The following is a 26,137-nucleotide window of genomic DNA, read 5'->3' as shown; positions in this document are numbered from 1 at the left end:
CCTGTCAGCGCATCCTGAACAAAACTTACAAAAAATTCCGGAAAATAAACTATCCATGTTTCAGCAAATTGCAAAAATACAACAAAGTTTCTGGAAAAAGTGGTCTGTTGATTACTTGAACCGGTTACAAAATTCTCCAAAATGGTCCCGACCAAGGGAAAACGTTAAAGTCAATTACTTAGTTCTTCTGAGAGAGGATAATGTACCTCCTCTAAAATGGCCTTTAGCACGGGTGTTGATACAATGCCCGGGCAAGTTGGCAAAGTCAGAGTGGTCAAGTTGAAGACCATCGATGGTCAATTCACAAGGGCAATCTCTAAAATTTCGGTTCTCCCTAATCAAGGTATAGAAGAGTAGGTTAGACCACAAGGCTCTAACGCCGGGGGGAATGTTGGAGAACTGTATTCTCCACCCAAAATAAACTCTATTTCACCAACAACAAATTTCCGCGCCGCCTCTGTAACAACCATAAAATAATTCCATTACGCAGTGCCTGAATCTTCCAAGAATGTTACTCTCCGCCTTCTTTTTACTCAAAGCACCCCCAACGGAAAGTTTTGTTAACGGGATGCAAAGGTGCAACAGTCAGTCAACTATCGACACTTCTTAAGAACGCACTTTTTCATTACGCTTTTTCGAAGAGTATTCTTCACGCGGCAATTAGCAAAAAGCCGGTACATGAAGTGTAAAATTATGTGTGGTGGCGTCTTTCACGGATAGTTGTAACTCAATTGTTCACATGTAAAATTCTATTTCTTGCCCTTTTTCAAATTCATTACAGTCATAGCAAAATAGAAAGTGTTTTATTTACATAAACAATTCAACAGGCCAGAATTACAGCATCTTACGGTTCATTAAAATTTCTCCTCTTAGCTATCGAAGGCTTAGCGACACATTGAACTTACTGCAAGTGCAAAACGCTGGAAAGAGACATTGGAACTACTCCAAACTCTCCATGGAGGAATGTTGAACACCGGCGTCCCTCCAAGCCAATTTTATTATATTGTAAATGTATTGCATATATGCAAATAGAAACAAGCAAGTAAGCAAATTACGGTTATATTATAAGATTGTTTTTTTATGTTAAATAAACTAAGGGTTAAATTTTATTTTTTTCGTTTTTTATTTATTTTATAAACAGCGTACTTAAAAGTAAATGAATTATTATGAAAGAAATCATAATTTCTAATTTTTTTATTAATTTATTTATTTAATTGACATTGGCAAATGACTTTCAGCCAGTCAGAGCATAATAACATATTCTAAACATCTATTGTATCTCTTATACTAATAGTAAGTACACGTAACTAGAACAAACTGCTCTAACAAACTACCTAAAACTGCAAAACCACGCTAGAGGCATATTTTTGCCTGCCTCTGAAAGGATACTTAATCCCGCTTCCAAAAATTATTCTCAGTCATGCTGCCGGCCGATCTCCGTCAGCTTCGTAATATGCTAGACGAGGTACCATCAGAGGCAGTGCCTCCAATGGTACCTTGTAGAGTAGGTATATCGGTGTGTTATGAAGAACGGGTCAGGGCCGTACTAATTTTTTTTATCATAAAAATAAAGTTAATAAAAAAAGTTTTATAATAAAAATTAAATTATTTAGCAATTTTCAAAAAGTTAAATTGTATTTAAAGAATTATTAATGATGATATAACGAAAATAAAGTTATTTAGCAAATTTCAAACAGTTAAATTGTATTTAAAGAATTGATGATGAAATAACGTAAATAGTCGATTGGTATACTGGTGAGGCACTGCCTCACCTACCTCATAGGACCAGCCGCCACTGATTCCGGATTGATAATGCGGTCGGAAAAAGAGTTTTCCAGAACCCAAGTCCATCGGCAAATATATGGTCTGGTTTTATGAAAAACCATCGTATAATTAGGCGTAGGCCAAATACGGAAATATAGGCCATAATGTGTGTGTAGACTGATGGAAATTTTGACCTAGTTACAGGACATAATCTCTACGGGCTTTCCCACCTTTGGCGGTGTTTGAGGAAAGACGCATTTGTTTGAGGAAAAATAATTCTCTTGTTGGCTACCTAAAAACTCAGGCCAATTTCTTGGGGACCTTTACCAGCGCTAGCAAGTAGTCACCACGACACCTAGCAACTAGTACCTCGTAACCAGCACCAGTATCTAGCCCTAGTAACCGACATGTAGTACCAGAGTAAGCAAGAACAGAGGAAGTCAGTACCCTTAAATATCTTTCTTTTTATAGAAATATCCCATATTTATATTCCATAGTGTGTCTGTACCTACCATTTTTGTACAGATCTCGGACCTTCTTGTTACCCTCGTTGTACACCGGAACATAGCAGCGCTATGATAACGCTATACGAAGATATTAAATTTAACAGACTAATTACAGGGCATATATTTATTTCTACTTAGTTAATTTCACCGTTAGACTTACAGAAATAGGTATTTTACACTTCAGGGTACAAATTATTCACCTCATATTTGACAATCTTAATATAATATAGTATGGTTAATTGGTTACTGATATCTGATTCTTGCTGAACCTAGGTACTTTTTACTATTCAGGGTATAGTGTATATTTATAATCTCTATATTTCTAGGTATTATATACTAGGTGTATAAATGTGATAAGTTAGGGCTGTTAAACCATAACAATATTTTAAATATAATAAAAGAGGGTGATCACTGGATCTCCCTCTACAGTAAGGCTATCTTCCTCTTTCTTTGTAACCGTTGTTGTCTCCATCCCATATTTGTAACAACAGGTCGTACTAAGTTTATATATGTATAGGTTCATCTTTGCTCTCTTACTCATAGTCTTGCTTCTCAGCAGATTTCTATTCATTCCATATGTTTTTTTGCATTTCAGAATTCATTCCTTTGTTCTCTCTTTTCCGGTTTTCCCTATTGTTACTCCCAAGTAACTAAAGGTTGATACAGTTTAAATTGTATATAAACTTGTGCAAAAAAATCATAATTTAAAAATAAAAATCGACGTGTTTCGGGATCTATTTCCAAAATCGCCCAATCATGAAAAAAATTAATTTATGCTAACCTTTACGATCTCACTGTACAAATTTTAGTGTTATATTGGTAGATTATTGTTTACATTTTCTTTTAATTATTGTAACCAACAGGACCAATGAAAATTTAATAATGGATTATTTGTTTTAGCGCAAATTGAAACATCAACAACACGTAAGTACTAATAAATATTCATATTAGTATTATTACATTTAGAAAAAGTTGGATATTCAGATTAAATCACATATTTTGAGAGTAAAAATAGTTCGATTGAACCTAATTTACCTTAGTACAAATGTGCACATAGAGAAAGTTACAGCCCTTTGAATTTACAAAATGAAAATTATTTTTTTCAATATATCCAAAACTATCAGAGATTTTTTATTGAAAATGAACATGTGGCATTTTTATGGCAGGACCATTTAACCCGGTACCTGCCACGTGGCTTTGCAAGGCGCCAACTACCACGTGGGGTGCTCACAGCACCCCTTAAAAATTTTCTGTGATCTACTTGTTTAAAAAACAAAATAATGTGTTGAGTAACACAAGAATATAAAAAACATGTTTTATTAACTTATTAGCCACTAATATGTTATAAAAGTTAAAAAATAAAATGAAAAAGGTGTTATAAGCAAATTAGCAAGTACCAAGCCATAATAAATGAAGTCAAGTAAAATATCTAAAAAAGTTAAGATTTAGTGAGTATAGGGTCTATATTAATAATTTAAATCAGTTATTTCAATAAAAAATGTAAATTTGACCTGTTTATCAAAAATACAAAAAAAAAATTAAAACTTAAAGTGCCAGATGATGACACCCCAATTCGATTTTAGTGCTATAAGTTCAAAATGACACTAAATAACCACTTCAAACACTAACACATCTATGCTATATAATATTATAGAAAGCTACTATGACGCACAGCTCCGTTACCAAACTTGAAATACCAAATATTTGATAAAAATGTGTTATGGGGTGCTGGTAGCACCCCACGTGGCAGGTGCCGGGTTAAAAAAACCAACAGCGAAATTGGTGCACCCTATAAAAATATTATTGGGGTTTTGTTGTTAACCCTCCCGCCCCCCCAAATATTTATTGTACGTTCCAATTAATTTATTATTGTGGTACCATCAGTTAACCACAATGTTTTTAAAACTTTTAGGGCCAATTTTTATCTAGATATTTTGAACATTATTTGTAAAATCCACCACATATTTTTATAAATGGCTATAGTAAGGTTACAGAATTAGTTCAGAGAAATAAGAAAAAAAAATATCCTGTTGGTGACACAACCCCCTCCAGGCTGAAACCAATTTTTTTGAGTAGTATGGATATCTATATTAATAACCTATAATATGTTTCCTGCAGCCGATTTTGATGATATACATAGTTATAAACAAATCAAGATCAAAAAACGGTATATTTTCAATTTTTTCGTCTATACCCAAAACGTTAAGTATAAATTTGAGAGTAAGAAACTCATATATCATATAAAAAACTTCAATATGGCGTTCGCTGAATATGTCCATTCTTATTGGTTGCTAAGAAAATTGCAAAATAAATCATAAATTTTGAGTTTATATAAATATTCATAATTTATGTAAAAATTAAATTAGAACGTTTTTATTACACGCAATGCTGAGACTTTTGGTGCTTAAATCATACCCTAAATTTCAAATCAATTGGACAAATAGTTTAAAAGGTATGTAATTTGTTTATCACAAATTAATTTTTTTGCAACGCTATAAGTCAGAAAATGATGAAGTTACACACTTGTACTTTGGATAGTTTATGAAAAAAGAAAATTTATATTATTAATTAAATTAAAAAAATGACAAAAAATTATTCTGAATACTGCAAAATTATTTTGCAAAAACATGTGAATTAAAAAAGGGGGGGGCTAACTTCGTCCCTAATTGTCTTAGGACAATTGTTTTTCTTTCTAAATGTGTATAAAAATGCAGTTTTTCCAAATATGAAAAAATAATTTTTCTACGGGTAACGGTTAAAAAGTTATTCTAATTGTTTATAAGTAAGCAAAAAATCGACGTGTTTTTGCAAAATAATCTTACACTGTTTAAAATTACTTTTTGTCATTTTTTTAAATTGTCAATAGTATAAATGTTCTTCTTCCATAAACTGTCAGAAATCTTACTCTAACCTCATAATTTTCTGACTTATAGTGTTTCAAAAAAAAAATGAATTTGGGATAAACAAATTAAATACCTTTTAAACTATTCGACCAATTGCTTTGAAATTTAAAATATAATTTAAGCACCAGAAGTCTCAGCAATTCTTGTAATAAGAAGGTTCTAAGTTAATTTTTACATTAGTTATGAATATTTATAAAAACCCTAAATTTATGATTTATTTTGCAATTTTCTAAGCAATCAATAAGGATAGACATATTCAGCAGATGCCATATTGAAATTTTTTAGACGATTTATGAGTTTCGTACTCTTAAATTTTTTTAAAATGCTTAACTTTTTGATTATAGACGAAAAAAGCGAAAATTTACCGTTTTTTGATTTTCATTTGTCTATAACTATGTATATCATCAAAATCGGCTGCAGAAAACATATAGGTTATTAATATAGATGTCCGAACTACTCAAAAAATTTGGTTTCGGCCTGGAGGGGAATGTGTCACGAGAAAAATCTTATTTCTCTGGACTAAATATTTTTTCCATAATATTATTACCACGTGTCAATTATCTTATTTAATCAATTAAAAGTGGTTTTAATAGTATTTAATGTAAATAATTATTTATTTACATTACATAGTATACAAATTTGTTTTGCTGTATAATCCACTTCTGCAATGACTGTGATATATTTGATTTATAATAAATTTAAATTTTTTTGTAATTTGACAACAATGTCAATTTAGGATCTCTGAAGTAGATAATGATATGCATCGAGATTTATATTGTACCAACTATGGTGTGATAGGTATTGCTGTATTTTTAAATTTATCGCACTTCTCAAACTGTAACAATAAAAATAAACCTAGATTATTATTTTTAGCTGCTTCCTGCACAAACGGTGATATGAAAGCTGATGTTAATAGCTGTCATTATTTCTATATTTGTGAAAGTAACCAGTGGGAGGGACCTATCCAATGTCCAGTAGAACTCTACTGGAGCGCATCTAAAAGAGGGTGTGTCAAGATTGAGGATTCGGACTGTCGTAAGTACGGTATTATTAATAATTGTAATAGGTTATTAAAAAACCGCAGTCATACTTACTATAAATATATAAATAGTGAATACATAATTTAAGTTGTTATAATATGTGTACTAAACCGGTTTTATAGCGTTATACGCATTTCGGTTCCTAATCACCACACCTTTCTATTATGGCAGTCTTCTAGAATACAAACTGCCTGTATCCATTATGATTTCTAGCTATTCTTCCTCGTTTTCATTTTTCTGTGGAGTTTACTCTAACACATGCTTTTGGAATAGTTGTTCTTTTCTCCATTCGTCTTACATGTTCGTACTTTACTAGCTGTTGTCTTTTGATATCATCTATGTTGGTTTTTTCTATTCCCATTTGTTGTCAAATATTGTCGTTTATCATGCGGTCTAGTCTAGATCTTCTTGGTTACCTCCAAAAATCCACCTCAGTGGCTAATAATTTAGTGTTGTACTTCTCAGTTAATGGTCAGACTTCATCTTTAATACTGATTTTAATATTGTGTTGTAAATTCATTTTTTATTTTCTGTTCTTATATTTTTTGCCGCATTACCGAATTCAGAGCTCCTATAATTTGGCTTCCGTTTACCATCCTTTCTTTAATATTTTCTCTATTTTGTCCTGTAATAGGTATACATATTCATTGCAGCTTGTAATTTTCTCCTCTTCCAGATTCAGGTTCTCCGTTTCTTCCCTTCCTACGCATAGACATTTTGTTTTTTGGTATTTATCTCTCGATCCCAATTTATGTATTCTTCTATTCTCACTATAGTGGAAGTCTTATATTCAAGGTCTTCCTCGTCATGTGCAATTAAAATTTGCTTATCTGCGTAGTGCAGCGTGTAGAATACTTTATCCCATATCCGTCGTCCCATTTTACTGCATTTCTTCTCCCACTGTCTCAGGGCTTCATTAATACCTAGAATATTAAATAATACTGGTGATTCCTACTATACACAAGAGCCTTAGTTCTATTAGAGACCAGGAAACATTTTGATATTTTGTTTCCAGTTTTAATTTTGGATGTCGAGGTTCTATATAGGAAGAAGTTCATAGTTCATAGTTTTCATAGTTCTTTTTTATATTGTTAAAAATCTTAAATATATGTACCTGCAAATGTCCACACTAGCGGTATTTCTCTTAAATCTATAATTTCTTCAAAACCCACGTTCTATAATATGAAGTGCTAGCCCATTTGCTCTTGTACACAAGCTATTGTAAATTTTCATGTTTACTGCCATAATACTATTTTTTACTTCCACTTCTCTATCGTAGGTATCTGCGTGTTTTATCTCTTATAAGCGTTTGGCTTCATTTATTGCCGTTCGGAATTTCTTTTATCACTTTTATTATCATAATTATTAAAATTTTAAAGTACATATGTAATACAAAATCGTTTTATATAATACGTTAATGGTATTATTAGTGTTAAGGGGAAAGGAACAAGATGCAAAATTTTCAATGTATTTTAAATGTAATAATTTTTTTCGAATCCTGAGAAAACTAATAAGTATTTTTGAAAAAATTTAAACGCAGAATCAAAGACTACGTTCTTACCGAGGGCCGAAAGTCCCTTAGAATTAATAAAAAGTTTCTTTTGAATAACATATTTGAAATTAAAAATCACACAAATTTTTTCTTAATTTTTCACCCATGTAACTTATTAAAATAAACATAGCAGTTTTCAGGGACTTTCTGCCCTCAGTAATAACGCAATCTTTCATTCTGCGTTTAAATTGTTCAAAAATACTTACTAGTTTTATCAGGATTCGAAAAAAATTAATCCCATTTAAATAGAATTAAAAGTTCGTACACATCCCCATCTTATATTAGTAGATATACAACGTTTGCCTCACTACAGAGATAGGGAAATCAATGTGTTAGAGAGAGAAGTACCTTCCCAATGAGTAAGAGTGAGATAGATGCTGACGTCACAGCGATGGAATCTACCATAGTTATTTTCCGCTAGATGACACCAATCCGCCATTTTTATTCCATTTCAGTATTTTTAGATGGCGGCATAGCCAAAACGGCACTAAAGCATATCTCCGTTGTTATTGGTCCGATCGTGACATGTGAGGTATCATAGGAAAGGGGAGGGGCTAACGAATACGTTAACATAAAAACAAAGATGGCGGCATAGCTAAAACGGCACTAAAGCATATCTCCGTTGTTATTGGTCCGACGTGTGAGGTATTGGAAAGGGGTGTGTTGGATCGTGACGTACAAATGGATCGGTGGAAAGGGGCACGTTGCATATACTATATTTTATCTACGACCATAACATAATATGTTATTTAAACCAATCACGTGCAGAAATCTAAGCATTACGAGTTGTATACTATATTTTATCTACGACCGTAACATATTCGGCATTTTTATTCAAATTCGCCATTTTTATTCAAATTCACCATTTTTAACCCAATTTTCCTTGACATTACGTCGAAGAAATCTACCATAGTTTACCTATTAGCCGCTGAATGACGCCATTTTTAGTCAATTTTTATTCAAATTCGCCATTTTTATCCAATTTTCCTTGACATTACGTCGAAGAAATCTACCATAATTCAGCTATTATCCGATAGTTGGCGCTATACATCTCGTTAGCATTGGTCTGATTGGAGATTGTGGTACGTTAAAGGTGTGGGTAGTAACGAATATATTCATCGATATGAAAAAGAACTTCGACTGAGTTGACAAAGACAAAAAAAATCTAGAAGGAAGATATTTAATAGAAAAAGATTGCAAATTTTCAAAGCAAAAGTCTTTTAGAGTAATTCGATTGAGAAAATTATATATACACAAGTAAAAAGAGAGGCATAGACAATAAAAGTTGTAGGTATGTAGTACCTAATGACAAAGACAAAAAAAATCTAGAAGGAAGATATGTAATAGAAAAAGATTGCAATTTTTCAAAGCAAAAGTCTTTTAGAGTAATTCGATTGAGAAAATTATATATACACAAGTAAAAAGAGAGGCATAGACAATAAAAGTTGTAGGTATGTAGTACCTAAACGGCTTAACGTAGAGAGGCATATATTTTATCTACGACCGTAACATAATTTATGTGTAAGCGATGGTGACATCTCATTAGCATTGGTCTGATTGGAGATTGTGGTACGTTAAAGGTGTGGGGAGTATCGAATATGTTATTTAATCCATAAACTAACCGTTACGAGCTGCATACTATATTTTATCTACGGCCATAACATTTGGTGCCACCAATTCGCCATTTTTATTCCAATTCACCATTTTTATTCCATTTCAGTATTTTTAGTTAAACTCGCTATTTTTATTCCAATTTGTCCTGATACAGATATTACGTTGAAGGAATCTACCATAATTCGTTCTAAATGTGATCTCAAAATCCCATACATAAAACAAATTGAATTCATCGATATGAAAAAGAACTTCGACTGAGTGCATTATAAATGACAAAGACAAAAAAAATCTAGAAGGAAGATATTTAATAGAAAAAGATAGCAAATTTTCAAAGCAAAAGTCTTTTAGAGTAATTCGATTGAGAAAATTATATATACACAAGTAAAAAGAGAGGTATAGACAATAAAAGTTGTAGGCATGTAGTACCTAAACGGATTAACGTAGAGAGGCATAGACGTAAGGAGAGACGTGGACAATAAAAGTTGTAGACATGCCTAAATGGCGTAACGTAGAGAGGCATAGACAATAAAAGTTGTAGGTATGTAGTGCCCAACGGTATGGGCGCACAAAAAAATTTCCTAGATCTACTGACAAACTGGGCATTTCGCAACATCTAGCAACAGCGCCTCCCATAAGAGTCTGTGTATTAGAGTTAGATAGAAAATCAATTTTTCCCCAGATGCTGGGGGAAATTAAAAAAAATTTAAGGTCCATTCTGCTCATTTTTGTCTCGTTTTGTGGTGGAGGCCCGACTTTTACGTCACGATTGGACCAATAAAACAGAAGATATAACTAATGCCCTTTTGGCTGTATCCTGAAAATACGTAACTAATGCCCCTGATAACGTATAAGATATAATAGAAGCAGTATTTTGATATGTCCAATCCATCCCTCTCTGAGAGATATGCGAGGTATCATGTGATTTAACAAATTGAATAATATAGAAAAAATAAACATAACATCATGCCATAAAGACATTAGATACAAATGATTTAACCACCAGACACAGAAAAATCAAATAGAGCAGAATGTTAAAAAGGAGTTCTGTATCTTCGGTCCTCTTGGTGCAATAGGGACATACGAATTCTCAAATGATACGATTTAACCAATAGAGTTCAGTGACAGAAAAATAAAATACATCATGTCAAAAGGGTCTTAGATACGTATTTTCCGTCCAATCGTAACTTACAGTACCTCAACCAATAAAATACAATGGCATAAAAATCAAATACATCAGCATGTCAAAAAGGCTTTAGTATTTTCTTTTCTACTGAGAAACATCCAAATCTTTCGTAAAATATTATACACGGGCGTTCTTTCTATATGTCCAAACTAGTAAACCTCTTATTTTTAACACGCAACTCTCAATATTTACATTATTTCTTCCTAGAAAATATCAGTGTATCAAAATGGAATACAAATATATGCAAACCACCAATTGCTAAATCTATCATTATATCGCTAATACCTAAAATACATATCAGATAAATTCTTTCGCTAAGTCCAAACCACCGATATTTCTCACATTATTTTCAAACCAGATTTAGAGTTCTAGTCAAGCATAAAAATCAAATACATCAGCATGTCAAAAGGGTTTTAGTATTTTCGTTTCTATTAAGAAACATCCAAACTTTTCGTATACTATCGTGTTGTATACTTTTGTACACTATTGGTTTTTATAATTTGTTTAAATTTTTTTAATAAATGTAGCAATAACTTCGAAATTATGGCATTTAGTTGTAGGGAAAATAACATGAAAAATAATCAGTATTTCTTTAGGACTTCAAAACTCAAATAACGACTTCTTGTCCTATTAGAAATACGGAATTGGATTTCCAGAAAAACGGAAAATCTGACAACAATGTAATTGTCACTATAATATAGACCGCCTCAGAAAATTAATACCCATCAAAATCTATAAAAATCTTGCAAGCCGTTTCCGAGATAATTGAGTGTTTCCATACATAAAACTCACTCTGTATGCAAACCAGATTTAGAGTTCTAGTCAGACATAAAAATCAAATACATCAGCATGTCAAAAGGGCTTTATTATTTTCGTTTTTACTGAGAAACATCCAAATCTTTCGTACTCTATTATACACAGGCGTTCTTTCATTATGTCCAAACTAGTAAACCTCTTATTTTTACCATGCAACTCTCAATATTTACATTATCTCTCCCTAGGTGCAAAATGTCAGTATATGAAGCATAAATATATGCAAGCCACTAATTGCTAAATCTATCATTATATCGATAATACCTACAATACATATCAGATAAATTCTTTCGCTAAGTCCAAACCACCGATATTTCTCATATTATTTTCAAACCAGATTTAGAGTTCTAATCAGTTGGAGAATACAAATTTTTGTTATAAAGTACGTTTTAAATGTGATCTCAAATAAAATCCCATGCATAAAACAAATTGAATTCATCGATATGAAAAAGAACTTCGACTTAGTGCAATATAAATGACAAAGACAAAAAATATATCTAAAAGGAAGATATCTAATAGAAATAGGTCGCAAATTTTCAAAGCAAAAGTCTTTTAGTATAATTAGAGTAATCCGATTGAGAAAATTACTTATTATGGGTATACACAAGTTAATAATAAGCAAAAAATCGAACTTCTATTGATCCAATCAAAAAAATCAAATACATTTGTACTATGAGAATGATCTCCGAAAGGGAAATCGATAGGTCAAAATAAACTAATTTTAAAGTAAAAATGTGGCTTATTCACAATAAAAATAATAAATAATAAATTTTCTTGCGCTCCTTATTGTTTTACGAAAGATACAAAAAAAAAACACGAAAAATACACGATACGTAGGTAGAAAATAATGTCATTATTAATTATGACTTAATCATTCTTTCGAATGTTTTTAGTACGCATGACTCTAAGAATTTACCCTGGTATGATTCTGGTTTCGAAGGATCTTTGGACGGTTTTAAAATAATTCGAACTAGGTTTCGAAGGATCTTTGGACGGTTTTAAAATAATTCGAACTAAATATATTCTTACCAACCATCTGGAAACTTAAGGTGTGTGTCGATATAATTCTTTATTTGCACTAACGCCATTACTACAATCGGAAATTTTCTTAATCATTCTATAAGTACAGTATTTTAATTGCATTTTAAACAGGTTTCTAATTCACTTATGGAAAAATTAGAATTAGAATCAGAATCAGATTAGAACTTTCATATTGTGATACATTTGTATATGGAAGAAAATAATAAGGTATGTATAAGATACAAAATTCAAGCATTGGAAAAGCCATACAAGAGGCACACCAAATTCAAAAATCTTGACTATTTCGTCTAAACATGAATTAAAATTTCTAGTTCTATCTTCTAGCTTCTCATCCAGCTTGAAATAGGATATTAGTATTCATATTTATTATTTCAAAAAATTTTAAGATATCGTGTCTTTTGTTGTAGGTATACTGTCACATTTTCAATACATATTACCCAATTTTTACTTACCCATCATCGAGTTAATTTATAAATGCAATAAGTAACTCCTTAAGATATTATGCTTTCAAAAAACGCTACCAACCAATCTCCTTCATATTGGCTAGTTTCAAATGTATTTCTACAATTACACCATTATTTGCCGAAATATTTTAAAGCAGTGTTGACAACGTCTAAAAAACTGTACATAATTTGGTACATAAATATCAAAAATGATGATCAAAATTGCTTTTATTAGATGATTATTAGCTCTCTTTATCCAGCTTAACAAAATGAGAAAAGTGCTCTGCACAAGAGATCTAAGGTTAGAGCTAAGAATAAGGTTGGCTAGGTGCTACGTTTTCTCGACTCTGTTTTACGGAATGGAAGCTTGGACCTTGAATGCTGCATCAATGAAAAAACTGGAATCATTCGAGATGTGGGTATATAGAAGAATTCTAAAAATATCATGGACAGAACACGTCACAAACAAAGAGGTTCTGAGAAAGATGAACAAAGAAATGGAAGTCTTAAATACAATTAAAACCAGAAAATTGGAATATCTCGGACATATTACACGTGGAAAGAGATACAACTTGCTCCAACTCATTATGCAGGGAAAGATTCAAGGAAAAAGAAGCATAGGGAGACGCAGAATATCGTGGCTGCGCAACCTGAGAGAATGGTACGGATGTACATCAAACGAACTTTTCAGAGCAGCTGTCTCCAAGGTCCGAATAGCTATGATGATTGCCGACCTCCGTCGCGGAGATGGCACTTGAAGAAGAAGATCCAGCTAAAATAAAATAAATAAAGAACTTACATCGTCATATCCATATACTGTTTTGAAAACCGAGGACTTGGAAGCTCCAATAAGTCATAACTCGAAGTTTGAAATAGTAAATAGTATATCAGTGAATGTTTATGCTTTGGAATTAAATCAAGTTAAGGAAAAATAATTTTACGAATTAGTGCCTGCTTGCCTAAACAAAACAAACTTGATAGACATGTAAATTTGAATCTTATTCAGGATAAATATTTTCTAAAATTAAATGATTACCTACGACTCTCATCGTAGTGACGATGGAAATATTGAAATAAAATATCATTACTTCTGGAAAAAAAGGTGTCTAGGTTGTTACACTATATAACCAAAAAAGAAAACTAATTCACCCAGATTTATTGGAAAAATTTACTGTTTCACCGTATCATTAAAATCTTACAAAAAAAGAAATATCGAATTAAATAAACAATACATAATAGAACTAAGAAGTAAATTACGAATATCAGAGTGCATGAGATACGAAATAAACATCTTACAAGCAAAACTATCGATACAACAAATACATATTATATACATTATTCACTTGAAAATTTTAAAGTAATGTTGGCTGAATGTCCAAGAAACTGAGTATATTTAGCCTCTTTTACAATATTTCTGAAAAACTTCAACGAATTTGTCTATTTAGCGAAAAAAAAATCTAATTCACGCAGTTTTATCGGAAAACTTTGCTATTTACCATTTTTATTCACTGTCTTTTTAATCTGTTGAGTAACATCTTTAATTTATTTTGATTTTTAAGAAGTTTTCTAACCTCCTCTAATTACGATTTTTTGTAGAATTTGGACTGGTTGTATTGAATTATGATAGGTATGTGTATCTGATTACGCAATAATTTCAAAGAGACATTCTTTGTAGCTTAGTATAAATTGGTCTTCTAATACTAAAATATTATAAAAAAATAATAGAGTAAAGCAATACAGGAGACTTAAAAAAGGTTTAAAATCTCATGAAATCTTGTTTATTTAGTCTAAACATGAATTAAAATTTATATTGTTCATACTTATTATTTCAAGAATTTTAAGATCGTTTCTAATTATCCATCATCCAGTTAATTTATAAATTATGAAATAGGTATCACTATGATATATTATGCAGCAATAACTATGTTTTCAAAAACTATACCAACCAATCTCTTTCATTCTGACGATGTATTTATACAATTACAACATTATTTACTTAAAAAGTTTAAAGCAATGTTGGCTGAATGCCCAAAAAACTGAGTATATTTAGCCTATTTTACAATATTTCTGAAAAACTTCAACGAATTTTTCTATTTACCGAAAAAAAAAATCTAATTCACACAGTTTTATTGGAAAAATTTACTATTTCACCATTTTATTCACTGTCTTTTTAATCTGTTGAGTAACATCTTTAATTTATTTTGATTTTTATGAAGTTGTCTAACCTCGTGTAATTACGATTTTTTTGTAGAATTTGGATTGGTTTTATAGGATTATGATAGGTATGTGTATCTGAAAACACAATAATTCCAAAGAGACATTCGTTGTAGCTTAGTGTAAATTGGTCTTCTAATACTAAAACATTATAAAACATAATAGATTAAAGTAATACAGGAGACTTAAAAAAGTGTTAAAATCTCATGGTACAAAAAAGAAAATGTCTCGAGTGTGAATTTAAAAATGGAGTTACTACAAAAAAGAAGATGGTACATACCTTTGAATATTAAAAAATATTTGAAAAATTTTAATTTTTTTTTGTAGATTGTGTAGTTAATACTAAAAATTAGTAAGGAAATAAAAATGATTATAAATTAAAAAAATCTTCGACGTTTGTTCTTAGAGCATGTGAAACATTAATAATTACCAAAAAATTTCAGTAGGTACCTTTAAATATTAAAAGTATTTGAAAAATTTTAATTTTTGTAGATTGTGTAGTTAATACTAAAAAATTAGTATGGAAATAAAAATACATATCAATTAAAAAAAATCTTCAGCGTTTGTTCTTAGAGCGTAGTTCGAGTATGCCCGAACTTTCCCGATCCCCAATATATCTACTTCTTCTTGTAGTGCTCATCCATTTTGGATGTTGACGATTATCCTAGAAATATATACTTTGCATACTAATGTACTGAAAAGATTTGTAGTTGTTGTGCTGCACCACATATATAGATTTTTTAGCCAGAAAATCCTTCACCTTCCTGGTTTTCTTCTACTTTTCTCTGTAAAATTAGTTGCAGCAGTTCATATCTTCGCTCTTTCTTACAATGTGTCGGATGTATTCGATTTTAACTGTTTTATTGTGGGTACCAGCTCTTTTTCTTTTTTAATTCTTAATAAAATAATCTAATTAGTTATGTGATCTGAGTAAGATATATACAAAAATAAGAAAAAAATGTTTTATTTCTTTGGAATAAAATAAAAAAGCCAAGTTGGTCGACTGGTTTAAAGTATTGCAGTGACGCCGTCACTTGTCCAAGGTAAACTTTCCGTTTTCCATGCTTTTTATATGGGTACCCTATGCCAAAACTCACAGCTAATATTGGGAAATCGGGAAAGTTCGGGCATACTCGAACTACGCTCTAAGAACAAACGCTGAAACTTTTCGTTTTCCATGCTTTTTATATGGGTATCCTAAGCCAAAACTCACAGCTAATATTGGGAAATCGGGAAAGTTCGGGCATACTCGAACTACGCTCTAAGAACAAACGCTGAAAATTTTTTTTTAGTTGATATTTATTTTTATTTCCACACTAATTTTTGGTATTAACTACACAATCTACAAAAATTAAAATTTTTCAAATACTTTTAATATTTAAAGGTACCGTAATTTTTTGGTAATTATTAATGTTTCACATGCTCTAAGAACAAACGTCAAAGATTTTTTTATTTATAATCATAAAGCTCACACTCTAAATAACAGTATTTTGAATAAAATATTATTTGAAAAACATTTTATTTCTTTTTATTGTCAATAGGAATGTCATAACATGTGAATATCATCGTTGTTTTTTAGAGCAAAGTTCCAAAGCCACGTTGGTCGAGCGATTTAAGACTTTGTTACATTGCATTGAAAATAAGTAAGTGTTGGATCATAGGTTCAAATCCCCTGCACTGCAATACTTTAAACCAGTCAACCAACTTGGCTTTTTTATTTTATTCCAAAGAAATAAAACATTTTTTTCTTATTTTTGTATATATCTTACTCAGATCACATAACTAATTAGATTATTTTATTAAGAATTAAAAAAGAAAAAGAGCTGGTACCCACAATAAAACAGTTAAAATCGAATACATCCGACACATTGTAAGAAAGAGCGAAGATATGAACTGCTGCAACTAATTTTACAGAGAAAAGTAGAAGAAAACCAGGAAGGTGAAGGATTTTCTGGCTAAAAAATCTATATATGTGGTGCAGCACAACAACTACAAATCTTTTCAGTACATTAGTATGCAAAGTATATATTTCTAGGATAATCGTCAACATCCAAAATGGATGAGCACTACAAGAAGAAGTAGATATATTGGGGATCGGGAAAGTTCGGGCATACTCGAACTACGCTCTAAGAACAAACGCTGAAGATTTTTTTTAATTGATATGTATTTTTATTTCCATACTAATTTTTTAGTATTAACTACACAATCTACAAAAATTAAAATTTTTCAAATACTTTTAATATTTAAAGGTACCTACTGAAATTTTTTGGTAATTATTAATGTTTCACATGCTCTAAGAACAAACGTCGAAGATTTTTTTAATTTATAATCATTTTTATTTCCTTACTAATTTTTAGTATTAACTACACAATCTACAAAAAAAAAATTAAAATTTTTCAAATATTTTTTAATATTCAAAGGTATGTACCATCTTCTTTTTTGTAGTAACTCCATTTTTAAATTCACACTCGAGACATTTTCTTTTTTGTACCATGAGATTTTAACACTTTTTTAAGTCTCCTGTATTACTTTAATCTATTATGTTTTATAATGTTTTAGTATTAGAAGACCAATTTACACTAAGCTACAACGAATGTCTCTTTGGAATTATTGTGTTTTCAGATACACATACCTATCATAATCCTATAAAACCAATCCAAATTCTACAAAAAAATCGTAATTACACGAGGTTAGACAACTTCATAAAAATCAAAATAAATTAAAGATGTTACTCAACAGATTAAAAAGACAGTGAATAAAATGGTGAAATAGTAAATTTTTCCAATAAAACTGTGTGAATTAGATTTTTTTTTTCGGTAAATAGAAAAATTCGTTGAAGTTTTTCAGAAATATTGTAAAATAGGCTAAATATACTCAGTTTTTTGGGCATTCAGCCAACATTGCTTTAAACTTTTTAAGTAAATAATGTTGTAATTGTATAAATACATCGTCAGAATGAAAGAGATTGGTTGGTATAGTTTTTGAAAACATAGTTATTGCTGCATAATATATCATAGTGATACCTATTTCATAATTTATAAATTAACTGGATGATGGATAATTAGAAACGATCTTAAAATTCTTGAAATAATAAGTATGAACAATATAAATTTTAATTCATGTTTAGACTAAATAAACAAGATTTCATGAGATTTTAAACCTTTTTTAAGTCTCCTGTATTGCTTTACTCTATTATTTTTTTATAATATTTTAGTATTAGAAGACCAATTTATACTAAGCTACAAAGAATGTCTCTTTGAAATTATTGCGTAATCAGATACACATACCTATCATAATTCAATACAACCAGTCCAAATTCTACAAAAAATCGTAATTAGAGGAGGTTAGAAAACTTCTTAAAAATCAAAATAAATTAAAGATGTTACTCAACAGATTAAAAAGACAGTGAATAAAAATGGTAAATAGCAAAGTTTTCCGATAAAACTGCGTGAATTAGATTTTTTTTTCGCTAAATAGACAAATTCGTTGAAGTTTTTCAGAAATATTGTAAAAGAGGCTAAATATACTCAGTTTCTTGGACATTCAGCCAACATTACTTTAAAATTTTCAAGTGAATAATGTATATAATATGTATTTGTTGTATCGATAGTTTTGCTTGTAAGATGTTTATTTCGTATCTCATGCACTCTGATATTCGTAATTTACTTCTTAGTTCTATTATGTATTGTTTATTTAATTCGATATTTCTTTTTTTGTAAGATTTTAATGATACGGTGAAACAGTAAATTTTTCCAATAAATCTGGGTGAATTAGTTTTCTTTTTTGGTTATATAGTGTAACAACCTAGACACCTTTTTTTCCAGAAGTAATGATATTTTATTTCAATATTTCCATCGTCACTACGATGAGAGTCGTAGGTAATCATTTAATTTTAGAAAATATTTATCCTGAATAAGATTCAAATTTACATGTCTATCAAGTTTGTTTTGTTTAGGCAAGCAGGCACTAATTCGTAAAATTATTTTTCCTTAACTTGATTTAATTCCAAAGCATAAACATTCACTGATATACTATTTACTATTTCAAACTTCGAGTTATGACTTATTGGAGCTTCCAAGTCCTCGGTTTTCAAAACAGTATATGGATATGACGATGTAAGTTCTTTATTTATTTTATTTTAGCTGGATCTTCTTCTTCAAGTGCCATCTCCGCGACGGAGGTCGGCAATCATCATAGCTATTCGGACCTTGGAGACAGCTGCTCTGAAAAGTTCGTTTGATGTACATCCGTACCATTCTCTCAGGTTGCGCAGCCACGATATTCTGCGTCTCCCTATGCTTCTTTTTCCTTGAATCTTTCCCTGCATAATGAGTTGGAGCAAGTTGTATCTCTTTCCACGTGTAATATGTCCGAGATATTCCAATTTTCTGGTTTTAATTGTATTTAAGACTTCCATTTCTTTGTTCATCTTTCTCAGAACCTCTTTGTTTGTGACGTGTTCTGTCCATGATATTTTTAGAATTCTTCTATATACCCACATCTCGAATGATTCCAGTTTTTTCATTGATGCAGCATTCAAGGTCCAAGCTTCCATTCCGTAAAACAGAGTCGAGAAAACGTAGCACCTAGCCAACCTTATTCTTAGCTCTAACCTTAGATCTCTTGTGCAGAGCACTTTTCTCATTTTGTTAAGCTGGATAAAGAGAGCTAATAATCATCTAATAAAAGCAATTTTGATCATCATTTTTGATATTTATGTACCAAATTATGTACAGTTTTTTAGACGTTGTCAACACTGCTTTAAAATATTTCGGCAAATAATGGTGTCATTGTAGAAATACATTTGAAACTAGCCAATATGAAGGAGATTGGTTGGTAGCGTTTTTTGAAAGCATAATATCTTAAGGAGTTACTTATTGCATTTATAAATTAACTCGATGATGGGTAAGTAAAAATTGGGTAATATGTATTGAAAATGTGACAGTATACCTACAACAAAAGACACGATATCTTAAAATTTTTTGAAATAATAAATATGAATACTAATATCCTATTTCAAGCTGGATGAGAAGCTAGAAGATAGAACTAGAAATTTTAATTCATGTTTAGACGAAATAGTCAAGATTTTTGAATTTGGTGTGCCTCTTGTATGGCTTTTCCAATGCTTGAATTTTGTATCTTATACATACCGTATTATTTTCTTCCATATACAAATGTATCACAATATGAAAGTTCTAATCTGATTCTGATTCTAATTCTAATTTTTCCATAAGTGAATTAGAAACCTGTTTAAAATGCAATTAAAATACTGTACTTATAGAATGATTAAGAAAATTTCCGATTGTAGTAATGGCGTTAGTGCAAATAAAGAATTATATCGACACACACCTTAAGTTTCCAGATGGTTGGTAAGAATATATTTAGTTCGAATTATTTTAAAACCGTCCAAAGATCCTTCGAAACCTAGTTCGAATTATTTTAAAACCGTCCAAAGATCCTTCGAAACCAGAATCATACCAGGGTAAATTCTTAGAGTCATGCGTACTAAAAACATTCGAAAGAATGATTAAGTCATAATTAATAATGACATTATTTTCTACCTACGTATCGTGTATTTTTCGTGTTTTTTTTTTGTATCTTTCGTAAAACAATAAGGAGCGCAAGAAAATTTATTATTTATTATTTTTATTGTGAATAAGCCACATTTTTACTTTAAAATTAGTTTATTTTGACCTATCGATTTCCCTTTCGGAGATCATTCTCATAGTACAAATGTATTTGATTTTTTTGATTGGATCAATAGAAGTTCGATTTTTTGCTTATTATTAACTTGTGTATACCCATAATAAGTAATTTTCTCAATCGGATTACTCTAATTATACTAAAAGACTTTTGCTTTGAAAATTTGCGACCTATTTCTATTAGATATCTTCCTTTTAGATATATTTTTTGTCTTTGTCATTTATATTGCACTAAGTCGAAGTTCTTTTTCATATCGATGAATTCAATTTGTTTTATGCATGGGATTTTATTTGAGATCACATTTAAAACGTACTTTATAACAAAAATTTGTATTCTCCAACTGATTAGAACTCTAAATCTGGTTTGAAAATAATATGAGAAATATCGGTGGTTTGGACTTAGCGAAAGAATTTATCTGATATGTATTGTAGGTATTATCGATATAATGATAGATTTAGCAATTAGTGGCTTGCATATATTTATGCTTCATATACTGACATTTTGCACCTAGGGAGAGATAATGTAAATATTGAGAGTTGCATGGTAAAAATAAGAGGTTTACTAGTTTGGACATAATGAAAGAACGCCTGTGTATAATAGAGTACGAAAGATTTGGATGTTTCTCAGTAAAAACGAAAATAATAAAGCCCTTTTGACATGCTGATGTATTTGATTTTTATGTCTGACTAGAACTCTAAATCTGGTTTGCATACAGAGTGAGTTTTATGTATGGAAACACTCAATTATCTCGGAAACGGCTTGCAAGATTTTTATAGATTTTGATGGGTATTAATTTTCTGAGGCGGTCTATATTATAGTGACAATTACATTGTTGTCAGATTTTCCGTTTTTCTGGAAATCCAATTCCGTATTTCTAATAGGACAAGAAGTCGTTATTTGAGTTTTGAAGTCCTAAAGAAATACTGATTATTTTTCATGTTATTTTCCCTACAACTAAATGCCATAATTTCGAAGTTATTGCTACATTTATTAAAAAAATTTAAACAAATTATAAAAACCAATAGTGTACAAAAGTATACAACACGATAGTATACGAAAAGTTTGGATGTTTCTTAATAGAAACGAAAATACTAAAACCCTTTTGACATGCTGATGTATTTGATTTTTATGCTTGACTAGAACTCTAAATCTGGTTTGAAAATAATGTGAGAAATATCGGTGGTTTGGACTTAGCGAAAGAATTTATCTGATATGTATTTTAGGTATTAGCGATATAATGATAGATTTAGCAATTGGTGGTTTGCATATATTTGTATTCCATTTTGATACACTGATATTTTCTAGGAAGAAATAATGTAAATATTGAGAGTTGCGTGTTAAAAATAAGAGGTTTACTAGTTTGGACATATAGAAAGAACGCCCGTGTATAATATTTTACGAAAGATTTGGATGTTTCTCAGTAGAAAAGAAAATACTAAAGCCTTTTTGACATGCTGATGTATTTGATTTTTATGCCATTGTATTTTATTGGTTGAGGTACTGTAAGTTACGATTGGACGGAAAATACGTATCTAAGACCCTTTTGACATGATGTATTTTATTTTTCTGTCACTGAACTCTATTGGTTAAATCGTATCATTTGAGAATTCGTATGTCCCTATTGCACCAAGAGGACCGAAGATACAGAACTCCTTTTTAACATTCTGCTCTATTTGATTTTTCTGTGTCTGGTGGTTAAATCATTTGTATCTAATGTCTTTATGGCATGATGTTATGTTTATTTTTTCTATATTATTCAATTTGTTAAATCACATGATACCTCGCATATCTCTCAGAGAGGGATGGATTGGACATATCAAAATACTGCTTCTATTATATCTTATACGTTATCAGGGGCATTAGTTACGTATTTTCAGGATACAGCCAAAAGGGCATTAGTTATATCTTCTGTTTTATTGGTCCAATCGTGACGTAAAAGTCGGGCCTCCACCACAAAACGAGACAAAAATGAGCAGAATGGACCTTAAATTTTTTTTAATTTCCCCCAGCATCTGGGGAAAAATTGATTTTCTATCTAACTCTAATACACAGACTCTTATGGGAGGCGCTGTTGCTAGATGTTGCGAAATGCCCAGTTTGTCAGTAGATCTAGGAAATTTTTTTGTGCGCCCATACCGTTGGGCACTACATACCTACAACTTTTATTGTCTATGCCTCTCTACGTTACGCCATTTAGGCATGTCTACAACTTTTATTGTCCACGTCTCTCCTTACGTCTATGCCTCTCTACGTTAATCCGTTTAGGTACTACATGCCTACAACTTTTATTGTCTATACCTCTCTTTTTACTTGTGTATATATAATTTTCTCAATCGAATTACTCTAAAAGACTTTTGCTTTGAAAATTTGCTATCTTTTTCTATTAAATATCTTCCTTCTAGATTTTTTTTGTCTTTGTCATTTATAATGCACTCAGTCGAAGTTCTTTTTCATATCGATGAATTCAATTTGTTTTATGTATGGGATTTTGAGATCACATTTAGAACGAATTATGGTAGATTCCTTCAACGTAATATCTGTATCAGGACAAATTGGAATAAAAATAGCGAGTTTAACTAAAAATACTGAAATGGAATAAAAATGGTGAATTGGAATAAAAATGGCGAATTGGTGGCACCAAATGTTATGGCCGTAGATAAAATATAGTATGCAGCTCGTAACGGTTAGTTTATGGATTAAATAACATATTCGATACTCCCCACACCTTTAACGTACCACAATCTCCAATCAGACCAATGCTAATGAGATGTCACCATCGCTTACACATAAATTATGTTACGGTCGTAGATAAAATATATGCCTCTCTACGTTAAGCCGTTTAGGTACTACATACCTACAACTTTTATTGTCTATGCCTCTCTTTTTACTTGTGTATATATAATTTTCTCAATCGAATTACTCTAAAAGACTTTTGCTTTGAAAAATTGCAATCTTTTTCTATTACATATCTTCCTTCTAGATTTTTTTTTGTCTTTGTCATTAGGTACTACATACCTACAACTTTTATTGTCTATGCCTCTCTTTTTACTTGTGTATATATAATTTTCTCAATCGAATTACTCTAAAAGACTTTTGCTTTGAAAATTTGCAATCTTTTTCTATTAAATATCTTCCTTCTAGATTTTTTTTGTCTTTGTCAACTCAGTCGAAGTTCTTTTTCATATCGATGAATATATTCGTTACTACCCACACCTTTAACGTACCACAATCTCCAATCAGACCAATGCTAACGAGATGTATAGCGCCAACTATCGGATAATAGCTGAATTATGGTAGATTTCTTCGACGTAATGTCAAGGAAAATTGGATAAAAATGGCGAATTTGAATAAAAATTGACTAAAAATGGCGTCATTCAGCGGCTAATAGGTAAACTATGGTAGATTTCTTCGACGTAATGTCAAGGAAAATTGGGTTAAAAATGGTGAATTTGAATAAAAATGGCGAATTTGAATAAAAATGCCGAATATGTTACGGTCGTAGATAAAATATAGTATACAACTCGTAATGCTTAGATTTCTGCACGTGATTGGTTTAAATAACATATTATGTTATGGTCGTAGATAAAATATAGTATATGCAACGTGCCCCTTTCCACCGATCCATTTGTACGTCACGATCCAACACACCCCTTTCCAATACCTCACACGTCGGACCAATAACAACGGAGATATGCTTTAGTGCCGTTTTAGCTATGCCGCCATCTTTGTTTTTATGTTAACGTATTCGTTAGCCCCTCCCCTTTCCTATGATACCTCACATGTCACGATCGGACCAATAACAACGGAGATATGCTTTAGTGCCGTTTTGGCTATGCCGCCATCTAAAAATACTGAAATGGAATAAAAATGGCGGATTGGTGTCATCTAGCGGAAAATAACTATGGTAGATTCCATCGCTGTGACGTCAGCATCTATCTCACTCTTACTCATTGGGAAGGTACTTCTCTCTCTAACACATTGATTTCCCTATCTCTGTAGTGAGGCAAACGTTGTATATCTACTTATATTATTATTTTTTGTTGCAGCTGGTCACACAACAGTTGGTTATCACTAGTGTTGATATTGTACGTTCCATGAATAAATAAACCTTAATAACATAATGCACTCTTTTATTATTATGCCATATTCCCACAAAATATTTATCAGTGTTGTTGAACACAGGCAAGGAAAACAATAGGGTCGACCCTGGCTAACTACAGGAAATGTGTAGAGACAGTTAAGTAGATATCCAAGAAACATATTATAATACGCAGGGTTTTTAATATCAGTATACACCTGCTGTTATATAGAAAACAGAAGTGATTACGAACGAATATAAAAACCATTTCAAAAAAATCCTTTTACCGAAATGACCATCGAATACGCCACAATAGTTTTTCACTCGTTAAAAAAGAAGTCGGAATACTTGGCCTAAATGTACATAGAAATAGACGTAACCAAACAGCATGGACTTGGAAAAAGAACGAAAGGGGTCACAGACTAATACATGTCGGCCAAGAAGAGAAATGCATTATAACAAATACTTTGTTTGAGCAGCCTAGAAGACGATTATATTATACCTGTAATTTCCAGATGATCGTGAACTGGAACTGGAATTATGCCAAAAATATGGTTGGAGTCTACGTTTATTTCACTCCCAAGAACAACCTAATTTATCACCTTGTAAAGATTTTAAACTAATCACTCTCTCAAATTGCTTTTTAAGATAATAATTCTTAATAGAATTAAACAGAAATGTTAAAATATAATGGGAGACAAACTAATCGGTTTTAGAGTAGTATTGGGAACAAGGGAAGCCTCTCTCTTCGTACCATTACTTCACATATCATGGAAAATACAGAAACCACTTTACGTATGCTTTATAGATTTTGAGAAGACGTTTGATGGGATTCAACATTATATTTATGCTGTGTGAGAATCTAGGTATCATTGAAATAGATGATAAAAATTTGACACCTTTACAACACCTGCTCGTATATTGGAATCAAAACGGTTCTGTACAGGTAAACGGCAAAGAAACAGACAAATAAAGTTTCATTTAAAGAGGACTGAGATAAGGTTGTGTATTATCCCCAACTTTGTTTAACGTGTACTCGGACATAATATTCAACGATGCCTTAGAAGAGTTCTTAGGAGCCTCTTATAAAATTTAATCATTTAATATTTAGGAACAGAATGATTCAGTCATGTAAAAAGAATGGAGGAGCACAGACTACCAAGAATTGCGCTAGAAGGAAAACCAGCTGGCAAGGGTCTATCGGGGAGACCACCAAAAAGATGGAGAGATAGCTGGCAGTCTACCTCTCAAGATATACTTCAACGTTGAAATTAACAGATCGA

General features: G+C 31.1%; 1 protein-coding gene across 5 annotated transcripts in view; it reads left to right on the top strand.

Annotated features, from left to right (window-relative positions):
* Positions 1-24,897, top strand: part of LOC114337927 (probable chitinase 10) — a 60,261-nt gene extending 35,364 nt beyond the window's left edge. For 2 of the 5 annotated variants that reach the window (XM_050649149.1, XM_050649153.1), the window contains 3 exons: positions 3,171-3,194; positions 6,047-6,208; positions 24,823-24,897. In XM_050649149.1, coding sequence (XP_050505106.1) covers positions 3,171-3,194; positions 6,047-6,208; positions 24,823-24,851 — 215 coding nt within the window. In that variant the 3' untranslated portion in view covers positions 24,852-24,897. The remainder of the gene's footprint in view (positions 1-3,170; positions 3,195-6,046; positions 6,209-24,822) is intronic. The other 3 variants (XM_050649148.1, XM_050649152.1, XM_050649150.1) reach the window with 2 other exon arrangements.
* The last annotated feature ends 1,240 nt before the right edge of the window (positions 24,898-26,137 follow it).

The sequence above is a fragment of the Diabrotica virgifera genome, chromosome 4, assembly GCF_917563875.1.
Source record: "Diabrotica virgifera virgifera chromosome 4, PGI_DIABVI_V3a".
NCBI lineage: Eukaryota > Metazoa > Arthropoda > Insecta > Coleoptera > Chrysomelidae > Diabrotica > Diabrotica virgifera.
The sequence above is the reverse complement of the archived record's forward strand: the minus strand, read 5'-3'. Positions and strand labels throughout refer to the sequence as shown.